Below are 19867 nucleotides of genomic sequence, written 5' to 3'. Positions count from 1 at the left end.
TATTGATATCCATATAGATATGGACTCTAATGAGAGCCACACAAATTACCAGTAGTTCTCCAACAATAAACCCTTAGATATCTCTGATAGTAAATGTCTGAGGATTCAACTGGTTTCCATATTCCATATTTATATACTATTATTCCATGACCAATTACTTATTAGGTGAAGAATTAAGATTGGCATTGTCTCTTGTTGAATAGATTCAAGCTCCTAAAAAAAAAAAGAGTTCTTGCACGCTCAGTAAAAGATTTTCATGCGGAGAGATGGAGTTTCCATTTTGACTGTTGGATAGAGAATTCATAGTTTGGATTAACTAAAAGTTAAATTTCGAAGCATAATCCCATTTAAAATACAAATATCCTTCTATGTATTGACATGCATTCCTATATATGTTCATGCACTCATTTGGTACGTATTTTGATTACTATTATAATCTTGGAAATTTCAAAACTCTTTCTACCATGTCACAAAGTCCAATAAGTTTGAAGCTTGACATATGAGGAGTGGACCTAAGGGTCTACTTAGATCGATCAATCAATCAGTGAATCAACAAAAAACTCTCTTGGCTCCACCATGATCAGAATGAACTGACCGATTCACACCCTTTCCCTCAGTATTAATTCACTATGAAAACTAATATCCATTATGTATTAATTAGTTTGGAGAAAGAATGCCATCAGGCTGCATAGCATATGCCACACAACCATTCATCATTATTTAGAGTTGAGATCCTCTGCATGTATGTTCATCTGCACATGCCCTTTAAGTGCTAACATTTATTCCTTTTACTTTCAAAATACCCTTCTTCACTCTTTAAATGGCTATAAATGGGACAGATGTTGGCACTTGAAGTGCACGTGGTGATGAACACACGAGTAGAGGATACATCTCTTACCCTTATTCATATATCCTTGGCTATCAATTATTAAGGAAAATGGTTTATCAAGGATAACGTGGGGGCTGTGTCTAGACACATGGAAGATAAAATGACTCCCTCACCCCCTATGAAAGACAATAACTCTTATCCTACTAATGTTTTTATGATAGCTCTCATTAAGTCATGTGTTGATGGAGAGGTTGTATTCGTGGACAGAGAACTCTTCCCCCAAAAAAAAGGCAAAAGTTTTTCTGATCGGCACCACAGCTTACTGTATTGGTGGTCGGGACTCGGGAGTAATCCTATCTATAGGATTGGCATCAATAAATCTCAATCCATCATTGATTTCATACGCCGCCCATATACGTTGGGAGAAAAATACGATCTTGCACAAAGAAAAGAAAAAAGAAAAAAGGCAAAATACAATCCAAACACATACAATGCTCCCCGACCTTTCCGGCCGTTTCTGCTACTAGTTTTTTGGGTTCGTCTTCTCCCTGCTTGGCAAGGCTTCGTTTTTCTCTTCGATTTCTCGCGAGGCTTTCCCTAGCGTGGGGGCTTCTTCCAATCCTTGTTGGATCTTCAAGTTGGATGTCTGTTAAGCTTGATTGCAACGGCAGGAAGCGATTTGGTTTGCTTCGCAAACACTAACCCTATGCACTCCGGTCTCGATTAGGCGACACCTCTTTTTCTGTATTTATTTTCTTTGTTTTCTCCTTTTTACCGGTAGATATAGTTGATTCGGTTTTGAAAATTCTCTGACTCTTAGTTCCACAATGACGATCGATCTTCTAATCTTGAGTTTGGATGCTTTATAACTTTGGCATGCGTGTAGTTTAGTTTGTTCTTCTTTGTGTTTGATTCTTGTTTCCACAATGACGATTGATCTTCTAATTTTTTGTTTGCTGGTTTGCATGATGAATAAACCGACTCGGAAAAATTATTATGGATTCCCCTTCCAGTGAGTTGTGGTGATACAGGTTGCTAGTGTTGGAATGGGATTCTCCTATTCAAACTTCAAAGTCCATTCCCGTGTACTGAAAAACTCACTTTTTGGGCTTCATTTCATAGCATTCAACGGGGGAGGAACATGTAGAAGTCAATGAGGCTGCTTAAAATTTCACAGCCTGATTGTCTTAGTAGGACTGTCAGAGATAAGTCTTTAAAAATTTTAAATGAAAAAACTTCCCTTTGATTCTAGAAGGATTTTAACATGGGTTCCAATCTTAAAATCCTTGGTTTCTCAGGCTGAATCCCTCAGAAAGTAGAGAATTTTTTTTTTTTTTTTAATAATATTGCCTATTTGATACATTCTTTCTTCTTCCCAACTCCCAATTTTACTTGCTCATAATGTTTGTAGGATATCTGATCCATGTCAGCTGGGTGGCACTGGGTGGTTACCTTGCTCATGGCCACTTGTGATTCAATGATTTTTATGGGCTAATCCATCAGTACTAGTCTAGATATGAACTGGCTTTGTATGAAGTGTTGTCCCTCATCTTTATGGGTTAATCCATCAGTACTAGGTTGGATGAGTTGGGTCAGTTGATTCTTTTTTAACCCCACCCATGTTCCACCCTTCAGTTGCTTTCTGAAATGATTTTGATATATAAAATCTCAGTGATAGTGGCAAACTAAGGTACTTCGAGCTTGAGGGAAATAGTCCCTTTCATTTACCATTCCCCTGAGTCCTCAAGTTGCTGAGAAAACTTTAGCTCCCCTAATTTCTGCATAAGAAGTGAGCTATGACTATTCTTATGTTGATGACTTTGTTGGCTTTAACCTGGTTGATTTGGACATGAGCTTGAGAAGCCTCCTTTTAGTTGTAGAGGTTGGTGTTAGATTAATCTACCATTGGGTTGCAACATTATACGAGTCACATACGGTTTTCAGGTATTGCGAAGCAACAATGCCATTTCAGACTTCGTCTCTAGTTATTGAGATCTACAAGATAGAAAGCTGGGTTGGTACATTCCATAATGATTTTTTAGATGAGGGGAGAGGAAAGAAGATTATAGACCTGTCCAAAGATAGAGGAAAGTCAAAATTAGTCTTCATCCATTTGAATGCCATGGGAAGAATGGGTTTATCGATTGTTGATTGACTTAATTTAGATGGGAGATGTGCTTGTCCTCTTCGAAACCTTAATTCCAACCACAGCTCCTCTTAGAAAAAGACATATTAACAGAGCTGTTATCGAAGGAAAGAAAGCCTCAACAGTTGGCTATGCCCTCTTCACTGTCAATGACTAGGGGCAGCCCAATGAAGTGACCTTATAGTCCACGAGCACATTTTCTAGTGGGAAATGAATGTTTCCAAAATTTTCAAGGAGTATAAGTGAGATGACCATTTATAGCCTTTCCGCTACTATCCTGTCCAAGAGCAATTAATGGCAAAAATGTGTGGAAAAATATTAGTTCTTGAAAAACTATTACAAGTATATTTCCACATTATTTTCTTCTTGTTTCATTCTATGATTCTTAATTGTTTATCTTTGTTCATGTGCATTTCAATAGTCAGAGTTAATTGATCAAAAATCGAAGTCTCCCTTATTCATAGTGAACATTTTTTTTTGGATTATTATTTTCTACGTAGGCATGCTCCTACCTTAACCCGTTTGATTAGTTGCTTCAATGCTTGTTGCATGTTACTGTAGATCATCTGCTAATGCAGCTACATTGATGTCTATATCTACTGTTGATGATCTAAACTATCCAGAGAAGACGAATACATATTACATTATGAATGCCCCGTACATATTTTCAGCTACTGGAAGGTTAGCCCTTTGTCTTCTCTTTTGGATTTGAATCCTCATGTTCCTCTATGGTGTAGTTTTCTGATTTTTTGCCTCCAATACAAGATTGATGTTATTTTTGTAAGTTCATAAGAGATTAAAATATCTGTTTATTTTCATGAAATGTATAGCCCAGCTAGCATTCAATTGTGTGCACTCTTCTAAACTTTTGACGGGTAGGTAAGCCTATATTGCAAGAGCGAATGAGGATGCAAATTCATGTGTTGCAGGGTTATGATATAGATGAGTTGCTGAATGTAAGAACATCTGCTGTATTTTTTGGTGCTAAGTTGTTTATTTTTTGATGTGGCTAGTTTATATGAGGACATCATCTACATTCTACTTTCTACCATATGGTAGGAGATTACTCCAGGACTCATCTACCATATGGTAGGTGATTAAATATCTGTTTTCTTTTGGACTGGGTTGAAAATTTAGTACTTCTTGAGCATGTGACAGCTATATATGTACTTGTATATCTTTGCATCTATCTATTTGGATGAAGTAAATGAATAGGCACTGATGTTTTAGTTAATTGCAACCTGAAACTTGGAAGGAAAAAGGTGTGCAACCGTACCATAACTCTTGAAAAAACTAAGTTTTTCTATGAGTGGATGTTAACTTGCGCTTCCATTTATATGAGTTGGATATCTTCATTTCACCAGCCATTAAATGAGTTGTTCCATGTGATTTGTTGGGCATATTTCTAATTAGCTGCTTTTTAAAATGAATGCTCATGAATAATTGTCAATTGAGAATCTAGGGTTTCAGTTCTAACATATGAGACTTGTATTGGCTTGTCTTCGTGGAGTGAGGACCATTTTCTTCAGTTTCTATTGATCATCATATCTTATGGAGAGGGATGAAGCTGACTCAATGGCAAGCAATCAAGGTGTGCGGACACCTTCCTAGTCTTTGAAAGTTAGCAATGTTGATCCAATTGGAAGCTTTAGACCTAATTGCATATGGGGTTTGAATATATTGGGATCTCTCTATGGGTCTTCAATTGTAACTTCTACGAAAATGATACTTTTTGATCAGGAAATAACAGGAATAATAAACTTAAAAGTAGTAACAATGGTGGAACTGGAAAGACAATTTTTTGTGTCATCAATGATCCTATGTGCTATGGTTAAGTAGTCGTATAAGAACTGCATAATCACCTCCAAAATCATAATTAAATTCACATAAGCAATACATTTTCTTACGACCCAGGTTATGATTTCATTTGATTATTGAGTCCTCAAATGGTTTAACAATTGCATTTTGTTTCAATTACAGTGAATAAAGTACTAGTATGTAAGATTCCATTACATCCTCCTAGTCTATAGGACCTTTTTCTTTTGCTTTCTTTATCCATATGTCTTTATTTCTGTTGATGAGCCATAGATGACTTGGCAGCAGAATTTTATGATTCACCACCCAACTCTGTTCCTTTATATATACTACCAAATTGCTAGTTTTTCTCCACCACTGAAATCCATTCATCTTCTTCTCTGGCCGTGGAGAATATATGGGTCCTTTGTAGTCTCAGATAAGAGAGAGGAGGCTTTTCAAATAGCTAGTGTTAGCAAATTGAATCTGTGTTCATTCAAAATGAAGAACCAATTTCCCGATCATGTCATCGGAATTCCGATGAACTCAATATCCTATTCAGTTGAAAAATCAGGAGAGAAACATATTATTCTATCAGAAACTACTAGCCCATATTTTATTTCCACTCCTTCAAAGGAGTCTCCCAGATCCAAACAATGTAATCTCACTCTTTTCTCTGTCTCTGTTTCTATTATATATTGCAAATATTCAAAAGCTAATTTGCTATACTATTACCTATACCAAAATATTTTAAATCTTTAAGCTATGCATAAATGGTTTAGCTTTGCCAATGCAGACAGAGTTGACACTGAAAGAATGGATCAACAAGCTAGGGAAAAAAACTGATAGTTTCACACATGGAGTTCGTGAGCATGGTAACTGTATTATTGTTAGAGTTGAATTATCTATTTTTTGTTCCCTTTTCTTTCTTCACAAAACTTAGTATTGCCATTTGTTAAAATAGTGAACAGTATTTGAATGTTGTTCCAAATTGTTGGATGTTACAGTTAGATTGGGGCCCAAGGTATCTGTAACTGTGAAGGGGAAATTGAGGTTGGGTGCCAGAATTCTTCAAGAAGGTGGTGTTGAGAAGTTACTCAAGCAGATCTTTAAAAGCTGAAGGTGAAGGTGACTATGCTGTATATAAATTGTCTGAGTACGATTCATTCAGTCTACAAAGAGGGGTATACCATTGGGTTAAATTGACTATGCTGAAGATGTTGTAGAATTTTTAAATCAACAGCTGAACAACAATAAAAAGGTACTTGGAGCATATGATGTGATTCTTGAATGTGCATAATCCTTGGTTTTGTGAAACTTCTCTTGGGTCATAAGTGTTTAGAATTGGACTTGATGGACATATTCCAATTTCATGAAACGTATTTCACAATTACCTTTTATATTTGGAATTCATGCAAATATAGGTTGAGCTTCTACTAATATCTTTAATAACATCGCTTTTTACTGATCATGAAGTGGCAAATATTGGTGTCGCCTATGCTTTTTACTGATCATGCAAGGATTACCATAGGTTGATCTTCTACAAATATCTTTACTAACATCACTTGGTTTTTACTTTTGATCAACTTGATTGCAGTGGTGAAATTCTATTTTAATAACTCACTTAGTTTGTGACTTCTTGTAGGTTTTATGAAATTCTACTCACTCAAAGAAGTGAAATTCTGTATAAAAAGTACGAAAGGGAATTCTTGTAGTCTTATTGCATCTTTACTTGACAACTTTACTTTATGGGTCTTTAGCTCAATTGGTAGAGCACTTGGAACATGAGCATGTCTCAATTATGTTCTAAGGGGATGATGGTTCAAATCCACCAAGACTCTTTTGGTTCAACTATTTTTAACAAAGTTAGTTAAGGCAATCATATAGAAATAGGTGTCGTTATGGTAAATGATTTTCAAATAATACTTGAGATGAGCAATTAGATGTGTGTTTTTCTTGTTAGTGTATGTTTCGAACTTGCTACTTGTCCTGTGAAGCTGGAATGCAGCACTTGTCACATCTCTCTTTCAGAAGCCGGTTTCTAAGATTCTTACCATGCCCTCTCTTAGGTGGATTTTGAGAACTCCATTTTCTACCAATGCTCAAAGAAAGACACTTTAACTACAAAAATTGCTGCTAGTTTTATTCTTTCTCAAAGAGCATCCTAATAAACGAGTTGTAAATCCTTGATATGGTCATATTTGTGGAAAGAAAAAGGGCATCCTAAATCCAAATATTTCCTATGAAAATTGTTAATGAATGGTATTCACACTAAAAGTAACCTCAATCATCTCTTTTCTTTACTTGATGATTGTCCCTTCTGTCATCGTGATCGAGAAACTGATTGGCATTTATTCCTTTCATGTCAATTTTTCAGACATACTTGGGCAATTGGGGTATTGGATCTTACAAATGAATATCTTCGAGGGGAGTCAATTTTCCATACATATTTGGGCAGTTGGGGTAGTGGTACAGCAGAGGATGTGGAACTGTAGAAGTGGCCATGAGAGGTGTTTCCTTAATTAGTAAACAGGAAAGGTAAAAGGGTATAGGGTAAAAAGAGAAAGTATGGGGTATAGGCCCTATAGGGTATTGGGGGTATAGAGTATGGGGTATAATGGTTATGTATTGGTATACAAGTATAAGGGTTTATGGCCCAGCACGTTTATGGTTGGACTTGGACAGGCCTGATTAATAAATATGTTAGGCAAGCCCACACATTTATTAAACGGGCGTTCACGGTGCAGGTAGCTAGTCCCTCGGGCAACCGACCGAACTGACCGACTATAGGTCTGACCTAAACCGACTCATTGTAGCCTGACCTACCCCGCCCGACCCAATTTATTAAAAAACAACCATAACCGCATATCATTTTTCTTCTTTATTAAAGATTTGGGTCACTTCTATTATGATTATTTTTTGTATAAAACTATAGTGATTTAATGTTCACATTGAATAATTATGGGCCTTCATTTATAGTCTAACTATTCGGCTTGGCGGGTGGAGTTTTCCAGAATGATAAAGTTGAGGTATTGCAGTCCGTCAGACAATTCTTGGGAATACACATGAATTTTGAGTTTGAAATAATGGCTGTTATTTTAGGATTGGAAATGGCAAGAGAGATGGGGTCACTAAACTCTAGATTGAGAGTGATTCTGTGGCTGTGGTGCTTCTCATATCTAATTGGAAAATTCCATGGATTGGGTTGCAAAGGTGGATGAGTTTGATTCCGTACTTGCAATCGTTGTTGTGGTAAAAATAACTCATTGCCTTGGTGAAGGTAACCCAGTCGCGGACTTCCTTGCCAAGTCAGATGCAAAGTATGAGTTATCTTCTCCAATCTCTATTTGGCCTGCACTGGTTGTCATGGATTTAGAATTAGATAGTCAGTGTCGGCCTAGATACCGATTTAAATAAGTTATTTCAGTATTTGCTTTGGGTTTGGGTCTTAGGTGCAGTTTCTTCTCTGCTGATGACAATGCTAAAGGTGGAGTAGTTTCCCTCTGAGCCCAAATGATATAATATGCTTGTATATTTTTCTTTTTTCCCTTTTCTCATTACTTAATACACATGAATTTTTAGCCGGAAAAAAAAAATCCGTGGGTTTACCTATATGAAGCATCATATGATCCATATTGAGGAAATAAAAATACATTCAGGTTGTCATTTGGATTGGTACCCCTAGGCTCAAACTGATAGCACTTGTTACATGTCAACATATTGAGAAATGGCAGAGAAAAAGACAATTCAAAATCGTTCGTGGAGCATTGTAAGATCCATTCCGGTAGGGATTTGGATCGTACAAAAACAAAATTGTACATAAACCAAATCAGATAATCAAACCAATAGTGAACTGACAAGAAACCAAAACTTTTAAATCAAAACCCAATCAGGACCGATGCACCCTTATAAGTTCATGTTTTGATTTCACTCGGTTTCACATTGAAACCAACGAAATCAAACTAAAACTAGTCCAAAATTGACACCGCTTAGAGAAGTAATGTGTCATCAATCATGTGCGACTAATGTGTTTCAGTACAGCTCGTTATATTTCATTGGATGAACCTTTTTTCAATCATATGCATGACTCTTTAGGCCCGAATGGATTTTGTAAATGCCAATATAGGTGGGAACAGAGACATTTTCAATCCCCCAATAGAGTAGAGACGAGAAAAAATGGGAGAGAATCAGAAAGAGTGGGAGAGAGTGAGTGCATGAGAGCAGGGAAAGAGAGAGGGCCTGAGAGGCAGAAAAGGATTGGGGAAACAGGGAGAGTGAGTGGGAGCAGAGAGGGAGTGAGGCAAAGAGACGAAGGTAGGGAGACAGAGAGAACAATGTGAATGGGAGAAGGGAGTCGCGGGAGATAGAGAGTGAGTGTATGGTGTCTCCCTTTAGTCATCCTTCATTATCTTTATCCCTCCCTCTCCCTTGCCATCTCGTCAAAATCTAACACCTTCTTCTGAGCTCGTCAATTTGTTTCCTGACCACAAACCCCTGTTATCCAAATCCACACCCCGCCTCGTCGACTCTCGTCAACCATCTTTGCCATCTCTCTCTCTCCTCGTCGAGCTCGTCATTTTTATTTTTTTGTGCGAAATGGGTTTCTCCTGATTGTTTGGGTTCGTTCGTAGGCAGAAAAGGGAAGAAGTTCCAGAGAACTACAAAAGGACTGGATACTTCTAGTACTATTCTTGTGTTACAATGGCTATATTGTTATAGGTTATTATATCATGGGAGGTAGGAGCTCTTGCAAACCGGAGAGACACTTAACCCTGACGGGTACTTCTAGTCTAAGTTTTCATTTCTGACAGGGTTTGCACTGCTCTGTATTTTTAAAAAGACCAAATCATATGATGTTGGAGGTGCGATTCGTCTTTGTGAATTTGGACTATGATAACTGAAAGTAACTCCTCCATATGCAAATTATAGCGTCCTGCACATGCTTTTTATGTCACAGGTGTGGAATCCTCTCGGATTAGTTGGTGTAATTATAGCTTTCAACTTCCCATATGCTGTTCTTGGTCAGTTTTTTTGACTTTTCCAATTAATGGATAAAAATTTTGAATTTTCCTTTACTATTACAGTTTGACACAGAGTGGATTATGGGAGATTTGATGAATAACCATTATTTGAGAACTTTCAGGAAGTGTGATTACCATATCTTATCTTGATGAAAAAGTTTTTGTTATTGCAATGGTCCCTTTAAACTGAGAGAAAATTGCTTTTTATCTGTCCTATTGTGTTAGAAGCATATGATATACAACTAAGGTAAATCAAGAAAGTTCCCATATTAGTTACTAGTGATCCTGTTATTTTTCTTACCAATATATATAAATTAAATACATGTATTAAAACATGAGAATCAATGTTGGATAGATTTGTACTAATTCAAATGGCAAATCAATTTGGATAGATCTGCACTCAAGTTATGCTGATGACTTATTACTTATTCCCTTGGTTTAGCAATCTAGATGCCAGAATCCTTTTTCATTCTATAAGCTAAGATATTTTATAAATGAAACTGAACAGTCCAACAAAAGCTAGCTTAAAGCAAAAAATAAATTAAAAAAAAGGGCGGAATTATTTCCCGATGTACACAGAGAAATAACGAAAAAATACAGACAAGACACATAAATTGGAATCCTGTTACATTGAGTTTGGTAAATTTTTCATTTCTGATATTCTTTTGGTTTTTCTATGCAAGAAATTTCACACATTTGTGTTCTGTAAGATGGAATGTCTGCATTGCGTTGGTCTGTGGCAATTGTGTTGTCTGGTAAGCTTATGATTCTACCTTTCAAATATCTTGGTCTGGAAACTTAGAATACCGGATAACCTTATTTTATTTGTTGTGCAAGGTCAAAATATTCAACATACAAGGATGAGGAAAAAAACAATTTTTACTATTGTTGAATAGTGCTTGTTGACGCGAAAGAATCTAAAACCCAGGTTCTTAGTGTTTATACTATTTAACCAATCTTCCTGCCATTTTCCTGACTCATAATTTGATAACAAGGATGTTTATGTTATCTTAAGCACTTCCTTATTAAATATGATCAATCTGAGTGTTGTATATTAGTCTAAATAACGTCCAACAATGCATGCTTCAATGCTTAATCGTGAAACAGTTGACCATAACTTTTCATGAGTTACTAGAAACTCAGTTGTGGAAATTAAAATTGTACTTTTGATGTCATTGGCTCTTTCACTAGATAAATCATACCCCCCCTTCCCCCTTCTCTTTCCCCCTTGAAAAAAAATAAATTTCAGAGAGATTATAGACCGATCCTGCTGTACAGACATCAGCTCCAAACTTCCATTTCATGCCTGTGTTGCTTGTTGCCACTACAAAATCTGAAAATTTTCCTTGAAGAAAATTATTTCTTTTGAGCAAGTTTATTGAGTTATTTCTTTGCAAATCAAATTTTATATTGGAGACTAGTTCCTCACTATGCCATGCATTATAGGAAAGGAGCTCCCACAACTCCATTGACCACCATAGCAATGACAAGAGATATAGTGTTTGAGGTTCTTGAAAAGAATAACTTACCCGGTGCAATTTTCACTTCTATCTGTGGTGGTGCTGAAATAGGGCAAGGAAGAGCGAAAGATACACGTATACCATTGGGTTCATTCATTAGAAGCTCCAAGGTATTTAGATCATGTCTATTTCTTGTAGTTACATGGCTGTCTTACTATTTGTACTAATTGCTGTAAAACTCTCTTAATAACTGTATAAGCCATAGATGTGTCTGCCCTATTAGTTAGTTTGTAGCTAACTTCTTAGCAACCAAACATAGTCCCTTATCTGAATTATATAAATATTAATTAGCATACCAAGAGTACTTGTTTCTATTATCTTTAACTTTCGATCAAATTACTTGACAATTGAATGCAAACCTTCTTTTGGTGGGTGACATGAAATTTTCTTCAATCTTGTCATTCTCTCTTTACTTTTTTATATTGATTGAAAGTTTACGTTTTAACTTATTTATAATTACTTGGTGATGCATGCCCAAAGAGAGTTGATTCCAGCTTTTTTCTATAACAGTTCAAGTGTGTGGCAACATTGTCTTCCCCCGAAGAGATTCCAGCGGCCTACTTCAATGATGTTTGAAACAAAGTCTCCTTGCAGTTTGTGGTGTTGGATGTACAAGGTTTACTCTTTAATTCCAAGAGAAGTGGAAAGCTTTCATTAGTATGAAAATTCTTTGTGATTGTTCATTTTGTTCATTTTGATGGGAAACAAACTTTTATGCTTCTACCGCCTTTCATGTTGTTGAAGAGTCCTTCAAGATGGAGTGACACCTTGCATTTGGTTGGTTTGAAGTTCTTGCATTTGTGGAATCTGATGCAAGAAATGCCCTTGGATTGCCTTTAATGATTATTGAGCTAGCTTTTTCTTACCAAGGATGGTGGGTCTGACAAATACTAGCCAGAAAGCAAGTTCAACAACCACTTGCAAGGAAATGAACTAGATGAAACAAAAAGAATTCTCCACAAAATAATCAATAGAAAAGGACTAACTGTTTCTAATAGTTTGCTCAACTGACTCCAATTTCACAGACAAATCATTCATCTGAAGATGCAAAATTTCAAAAGATTTTGAACTTGCAGACAGTTTTTCTTCAAATAATTTCTTATCTTGCTCAGCTGTAAATGAATTCTACAAATAGTTAAGACTCTGACTGCAAAAAGAATTGTACACTTATTTGAAAATGGAAATGTTATAAGGTGTGATACAATACACTTATTGAAAAAAGGAATTTTTACAAGGTGTGATACATCAGACAAGCAAATGCTTTATTCCGAGTCAAATTGCTTTCATCTTTTCAATTGTAGGTTACATGTCCAACATTTCATAATTGAATAAAGTTAGGTGACTCTGTTAAGTCAATAATTTTTGGAAGAAATGAATAAGCTCTCTTCTTACGACGTGAATACACAATCCGGTCAGGAGTGGGAGTTAACAAATTTATTATCTCAACTTCAGGAGAGGAAAGAAGACCGTCAGTTGATCGATGTTGATCATCATCAGCAACTTCTGATGTTTGCAGTTCACCTTGCTGACCTAATTTACTATCACCCTTTTTACTCACCTCAAAGGTATCCCTATCTTCCACTGTTTCTATAGTGCCTAAGGTGCTGGTTATACTACAATCACCAGAAACAACAGGAGTCTTGTGATCTCTTCTTTTTGGAGTGAGGGGGCCCCTAGGCATCCCAATTCCAAAACTATCACCATCTTCCATCCTTCTGGTTTGTACATGAGCACCAGTCATTTCAAAGCTACACTGATATTCGGCAAAATTATGAACTTGTGTATCCATCTCTGTTACTAGACCATCATCACAATCATTTTCAGCCTCCTGGGCATCTTCATTATCTTCTAAAATTTGGCCATCTCCCACAAAGCAAGGAAGTTCATCCATCGGACAAACTTGGACCTTCATATGCACTGGCAAGCTTGGACATCCATCAGAGTGTTTCAGGTATTTTGTCGAGAAAAAGTTTACTGTGAGGTTCAAGCTGATGAAATGAAAGGAAAAATCTTAAGAGCAGATAGATATAGAAATCTAGAGAGAGAGAGAGAGAGAGAGAGAGAGAGAGAGAGAGAGAGAGAGTGGGGGGAGTTTCTAGGAGATACTTTACCTCTGCCATGCAATAAGATTAACCATTGCATATGCAAACCTGATCTTATTAACAATGCTAGTAAGGGATTTGAATTCTTCAGTAGCTTCTCTAACAACCAATGACTTCTTTGGATGCTGCTAGGCCCACTCAAGCTGCAATCTCAGCAGAGAAGTACTTAAGATCAAATAGAGAATTTGAACTCTTCCAAATTACAATAGATGGCTATGATTCAAGTGGCTTGATGAAATTTAACCTCAATTCTTTATATCCCTTACCAAATACAGAAAAAACTCCGGCAGAAAAGTTACCTTTATTCTCATAATTATCCAGACAGGAACTAAAACACGGCCAACGAGAAAAATATAAGTCCATACACCAGAAGGTTAGGATTGAACAATTTTAGTCAATAATATGGAACAAATATTCTATTCAGTGCAGGATAAGACAAAAAATAGGGTGTAGTACATAGGTCATTGATGCAAAATATTACTTTACAAGGTCAATAACATTTTAAAAAACAAAATAGACGAAGAAACAAAATAGACAAAGCACTTCCAATTGAAAACAATAAGGTAAGATTTTCTACATAGCCATGAAAAATAGGAAAGCCTTAGGGCCATACCAAACAAATTTCAACAAAAGAAACTCCATCACAGAAGACATAATTAAGGTTGAGGATAAATACCTGGAGTGCAGAAACCATAGTTGGGAAACCATATATGCATAATACCATTTCCCAAGCGCGCTTCCTCTTTGTCCTCCAAGCACCACTTGTTATTTCACCATTATGCTGCCTAATCCGACAATGAGGGTTGACTGTAAACCTATAATTGTGCATATCATTATGTCTTATCAGTTCAGTGATTGCACAATTGTACCACAAAAAATCATTTTTTAATTTGGGAAGATATCTACTCGACTAGAGAGAGAGAGAGAGAGAGAGAGAGAGAAGGCAGAGTCTTAAACATACTATGGTCCCCAGGAATTAAATCTTGACCTAGGGTTTCTGAAAACAATTTCAGACATGGGAAAGATTATTTTAGACATTATAATTTGAGGGCTTCATAAAAAAAAAAAAACATTTTTTGAGCTTTTGAGAAGTTGATAACTTTAAGTAGGTAAAAATTGTTGAAAAATCTGAACCCTGAACAACTAAGCAAGGTCTAAAGCAAATTGGGTTGCATAAAGCAAAATCAAAGAATTATGAGAACAGCTATGTTGAAAGGCTGACAAGAAATAGCAAGGAAAAACGCATACCTTTGTCTTTTATGAGAGTGGCAGCTCTGCAATGCTTATCCCCATAAATTTTCTCCAGCTCTTCTTTGTCAATTCTGAGCTCCATTAGCTCTTGTTCCCCTTCCCACAAAAAAAAAAAAAAAAAAACACACCATAAAAAGCACTAACGAAAAAGCAATAGTAGATTGGAGCTCCGTTCACCTGAAAAAAGACAATAAATTTGAGCTCCGACAGCCGTCTTGTTCAGCTTACCCTTTCTCACCACTACAAGTATAAAATAGAAAGGAAAATCAATAACTAGTGGGGAAAGAAAACAGAAAGGAAAACCAAAAATCATAAACCCTAGATGGTAAAAGGCAGAGAATACCTGCAAGCAGTGACCATTGGTAGCTCGTGGACAGCAACGGTGATGAAAAAAATATTATCCAGCTCATTTCCCTCTCTCTCTCTCTCTCTCTCTCTCTCTCTCTCTCTCTCTCTCTCTCTCTCTCTCTCTCAGTGCTCTCTAAGTGACTTAGTCCCAATACTTCAAGTCTCAAGGAAGGGGATGAATCAACGACCAACGACGAGAGTTGCCGGAGCGAGGGAAGAAAAACCTGTGTGAACTGGAGGTTAGGGAGGAAATGGGGTTTTGAGAAGAAAAGAGGATTCATATATTTCGATTTCTTCAATCTGGAATAGTTAGTAAAATACCCATATTATATGCGTATAATACACGTATTCGAACGTTTAATTCAAAAGTTCGTAATTTGGCATATCAGTCCCAAAAAACCGTTTCATACACGGATTTTAAAGATAACCATACTATACATGAATAATACTTGTATAATACGTTACTTACTCAATAAAAATTTTGGATTAAAAAAAAGAAGAGATTAACCCAAATGGGCCAAATCCCGATTCCCGACCCTTGTCCTCTATCAAGAACCCTAATTGATTGAAACTATAACCCTTCTTCTTCCCTCATCTAAGTAAACCAAAAAAAGAGGAATCCTTGCCCTAGTGACCCCTTCCCCTCCATCTCCATTCTTGGCGGCCAGCGACCAAGGGCGATAGATAAGACATCAATAACCCCCTGCTCTCATTCTCTTCTCCATTTCTCTTTCCATCGATTGTTGAAAACTCAATCAACCCTTCCTCTTCTCCGTTTCTCTTCCGTAGTTGAAAATCTAATCGAGGGCAATTGCATCTACAAATAATTTTTAACAAGAAACAAGAAAGATTCAAAAGATATGACTCACATGGACAAAGATGGCCATGGGTGGGATTTTCCAAAAGGGGTTGAAATGAAAATCTTTCTAGGAAATTTAGCATACAATCGCTATTTGAATTGATCCAACAATTATTTACAAACATAGTTGCAATCGGACAATGTGAAGAATTAGAAAGAGGGAAATGACACTGGTGTTCTCCTCCCTTTGTTCTTGCAATATTGCATGCATGTAAGAAATCATAGGAGTTGAAGGGAGGAGGTTCTTGAGCCTTAAAATTGATCTGTGACGGGTCTTAGATTGTACCCCCATGGAAATTTCAAGAAAATCGAAGTGCATCTTTGGGATGAACGATTGTAAACACTTATTCTCCATCTTCTTGAACCTTGTTTTCATACCAGGAAGAAGAAAAGAACATGTAAAAGTTACAAGACGAGATGATGTTTGATTCTCCTCTTAGTTCTTTCTATCATATCCTTTCCAGGGGTTAAATGTAACTAATATTAAATGTGAAAAAATCCGATTGGATTTTAGTGTCCATAAAAGCATGGTAGATTATAATTTAGGGCCCGTTTGATAACGTTTCAAGAAACGCGTTTCTGCCGTTTCTGGTTTCCAGAAACAGCAGAAACAGAGCAAAAAACGTTTGATAAAACTGTTTCATTTCACTTATTTTCAGAAATAGAAATAGAAATTTCTACTTATTTATGGTTCAAGAAACGACCCAGGCGAAACAAGTTGAACTTGTTTCGCCGTTTCTGGAAACAACTTGTGGCCATTTTTTCACTGGTTATTATCGACTTCTAAAAACATGACTTATCAAACACCTTCAATTCCGTTTCTATTTCTAGAAATGGAAATTTATGTTTCTGTCGTTTCTTGAAATAGAAACGGAAGAAACGTTATCAAACGGGCCCTTAGTTTCAACCAATCATTTTTAGTCCCGGATTTTTGCTCCCGGATTTTTACAAAGTAACCGTATTAAACACGTATTAAACATGTACTGTATCATTGCCGTATGCGTTTTATTGCACCGGATTTTTTGAAACGCATTGTTACCATATAGTCCATTTAATTGCCGTACGTATCGGTTCCCGTATTATTGCCCGTCCCTGAATTTACTAACTATGATATGGATCCATATACGTATATACCAATAAGGTCTACGTAATTGTCTTTCATATTACTGTATAGTGTTTTATTCTAAATGAACACATCATATCTATGTATTTCAGATCCTACATGCAAAAGAAACCCCAAAAAAAAATACCTATATGGGGTGATATATATATATATATATATGTATACAATCATATCTATGTATTTCAGATCCTACTATATAGTGTTTTATTCCAAATCAACACATCATATCTATGTATACGATGATTTTTTTTTTTATGGGTTCATCTGTTTGCAAGCAAGTATGTTACAAACAAGTTTTGTAACCTTACTTCAGTTACCCTTTAGATTAACTTGCATTTAGTTGGATGAAGAGATGGAAGTGGTAATTTAACATTAAGTTTCCTTTTTACATGGCTCTGCTGGAGCCTGAGCCACCATGACTTTGTCTCCTATTTCGTCTCCATCTTTGGCTCCCTCAACAAAATGCACTATGCCATTATCATCTTTTTGCAATCACAAAACCCCTATCTTCTCTTCAACTCTATAATCGAAGGCTACTCCATCTTTGGACCTTCCCTTCAATATCTCGTACATTCTCTTCGAAGTCATGGTATATTATCGTTTCACCATCACCCGGCTCAAGTCCTGCTCCTATCATCTCGATCTCATTCTCGGCCGAGGAGTACAGTCACCTTTACAACTGCAAAGAATGATGGCATTTTTGTGACCATTTAGATCCTTAGATAGCTTGTCTCAAACAAATGGCTCGAATAGGGCATGGAAACATGAAATTTGGTTCAATTTTAAGAAACCATGGTTGGGAAATCTCAGATTCAGAAGAACGTGAGAGTAAGGTGGGAAAAGAAAACTCCTAAATATAGATTTTTTTTTTTTTTAGAAAGATAGAAACGTGAGAGAGAAGGTCGAGAAAATTTAGAAAGAATCTTTTTTTTTTTAGGTAAAACCGATTTTCTAGATTATGGTTTTTTTTTTTTTTTTTTTTTTTTTTTTTTTTTTTTTTTTTAAGAAAGACATAGATTAAAAGAAAAAAAGAGAAGAGGGAGAAAATTTAGAAAGAATTTTGTTTCTAAGTAAAAACTTTAGAGAAATATGTAGATTCAAAGAGTAGGGAGAAATTTTTGAAAGATATATAATAAAAACAACTCCTAAAATATAGATTTTTCGTTTTTTTAGAAAGATATATGGGTCCTAACTTACCAAAACAAAACCCTCCTGATTCTCCGTAACACGCGGATTGAGATTGTTGTTATCGTTTTTGAGTTCCTTAGGAAAGAGATATATATGATAGAAATCTCCTAGAATAACTCGATCAGACTTCGTCTGAGAAGAAAACCCTGGCGTAAATCCAAGGTCTCCCTCTCTCCAACCCGCGCCGGGGCATCAAGATTCCAGCCGTTGAGCATCTACGACCATAGGGAAGAGAAGCTTTCGACCCTACTTTCAGCAACAACATGGGTAGCACTAGTACTATTGTAGACGATGGAGACGCAGAATTGTGTTGCAGTGATGACATTCTTAAGGAGATCCTATTTCGTTTACCACTCAAATCAGTATTCAGATCCAAGTGTGTATCGAAGAGGTGGAACCATCTTATCTCCGATCCGTGTTTCGCTAGCACTTATGCATCCCTAAGAGGAACCAGCGCCTTACACTTGGGTTTCTTCGTAACCCCAACAATGACCGTCTCCTCTGTTACTAGTGGCAGACCTAAGTGGGCATTCTTGCCAACACTACAAAAAGAAAAAGAAGAAGGAGAAGCTGCAAATATCATCAACAGTTTGGAATCATCTCAAGCAAATCTCGACGGTTACTTCATATGCTCTTCTAATGGCCTTTTTCTGATCTGCAGCCGTCCACCTATCACGACCTATTACATACACAACCCTCTGACAAGGGAGTCTTACAAACTTCCTCCCTCTCCTCTTATACAGCAGCAATCGTTAGTTCGACCATTCATGAGTCTGGTTGTCACCACCACCGTTGATAATGATAATGTATACAAAGTAGTGCGTGCGGGCATTGACAGAGGCATTAATGGGTCCATTGTGATTGAGATTTTTTCCTCCATGACTGGTGAATGGCGACAATCCACTGTGACCGTCACTGATGAGACGTATGACTACTTCTTACGGCCAATGATTATGAAGACCACTGTGATAAGAGGATCTATTTACTGGATGAGTGATTACTGGATGAGTGATTATTATAGCAGCATTTTGGTGTATGATCCGTATAAGAAAGATGAGCATATAGAGATGATCAAGAATCCTCTCGCCGATAGCCGCTTCGATATTGTCTTAGGGGAGTCTACTGACGGCCTACTCCAGATGGCTAGACTCAATGTCTCTTGTACGCTCATTGATGTATGGGTTTACAGCCGGGAGTACAGAAACCCCTACTACGACGGATGGTCATTGAGACGTAAGCTCCAACTCAGTTTAAAACCGTCACTCTCACGATATCTACAAAATATTGATTTTCGATCCAATATTCGCTGTTTAAGACTAGTGGCGTTCCATCCTCATAACCCAGAAGCTGTATTTATCAATTTCAATGGCGTAATCTTCCAATGCTACTTCAAGCCTTCATCAATTGACGCAAGAATTGAAGCAGTTCAGTTTCGTGACGATGTTGCCGAGTACAGTAATTGCCTACAACCATACTTTCTTCCATTGTGGCCCATCTCACCTCTCCCACTATTAGAATTAAAGATAGACAGCCCCTGATTCCTTGATCGATAGATCTTCCCTTTTTCCTTTCTTTCTTTTTAAAATTTTGATATAGTTTTGATCATCCGGTAGTACACCACCTCATGTCCTCTTGAATCTGTTGTCTAAATTTTTGAAGGGATTGTATGTTGACATAAGGATGTGA

The 19867-nt window shown here is 36.8% G+C and overlaps 2 protein-coding genes and 1 long non-coding RNA gene across 4 annotated transcripts; 2 read left to right on the top strand and 1 right to left on the bottom strand.

Moving 5' to 3' along the window:
* The first annotated feature begins 1188 nt into the window (after nucleotides 1-1188).
* Nucleotides 1189-6169, top strand: LOC122085823. 2 transcript variants are annotated; one of them, XR_006142239.1, is made up of 5 exons: nucleotides 1189-1511; nucleotides 3537-3656; nucleotides 3806-4566; nucleotides 5566-5644; nucleotides 5777-6169. It is a non-coding gene; the product is annotated as an uncharacterized LOC122085823 (long non-coding RNA). The 2 variants fall into 2 exon arrangements; XR_006142238.1 differs by having other exon boundaries at nucleotides 3537-4566.
* Nucleotides 6170-12619: 6450 nt separating this feature from the next.
* Nucleotides 12620-13725, bottom strand: LOC122085944. The gene is made up of 2 exons (XM_042654571.1): nucleotides 13422-13725; nucleotides 12620-13298 (listed from the first exon to the last, which is right to left on the bottom strand). The coding sequence occupies exons 1-2, from the start codon at nucleotides 13445-13447 to the stop codon at nucleotides 12629-12631; spliced, it is 696 nt and encodes a 231-aa protein (XP_042510505.1). The 5' UTR covers nucleotides 13448-13725; the 3' UTR covers nucleotides 12620-12628.
* A 4612-nt stretch (nucleotides 13726-18337) lies between these two features.
* Nucleotides 18338-19867, top strand: LOC122085597 (F-box protein At5g03970-like). The gene has a single exon (XM_042654077.1). It carries the CDS (start codon nucleotides 18445-18447, stop codon nucleotides 19717-19719), a length of 1275 nt encoding a protein of 424 aa, XP_042510011.1. The 5' UTR covers nucleotides 18338-18444; the 3' UTR covers nucleotides 19720-19867.

The sequence above is a fragment of the Macadamia integrifolia genome, chromosome 8 (genome assembly GCF_013358625.1).
Source record: "Macadamia integrifolia cultivar HAES 741 chromosome 8, SCU_Mint_v3, whole genome shotgun sequence".
Lineage (NCBI taxonomy): Eukaryota > Viridiplantae > Streptophyta > Magnoliopsida > Proteales > Proteaceae > Macadamia > Macadamia integrifolia.
Note: the sequence above shows the minus strand (reverse complement) of the source record. Positions and strands in the feature narration are given on the sequence as shown.

Coding starts and splice junctions, on each gene's coding strand:
- LOC122085944 (XM_042654571.1), bottom strand. CDS start 13,447: ATGGTTAATCTTATTGCATGGCAGAG. Junction 13,299..13,421: donor AATCTTATTGCATGGCAGAG/GTAAAGTATCTC, acceptor TCATTTCATCAG/CTTGAACCTCACAGTAAACT.
- LOC122085597 (XM_042654077.1), top strand. CDS start 18,445: ATGGGTAGCACTAGTACTATTGTAGACGATGGAGACGCAGAATTGTGT.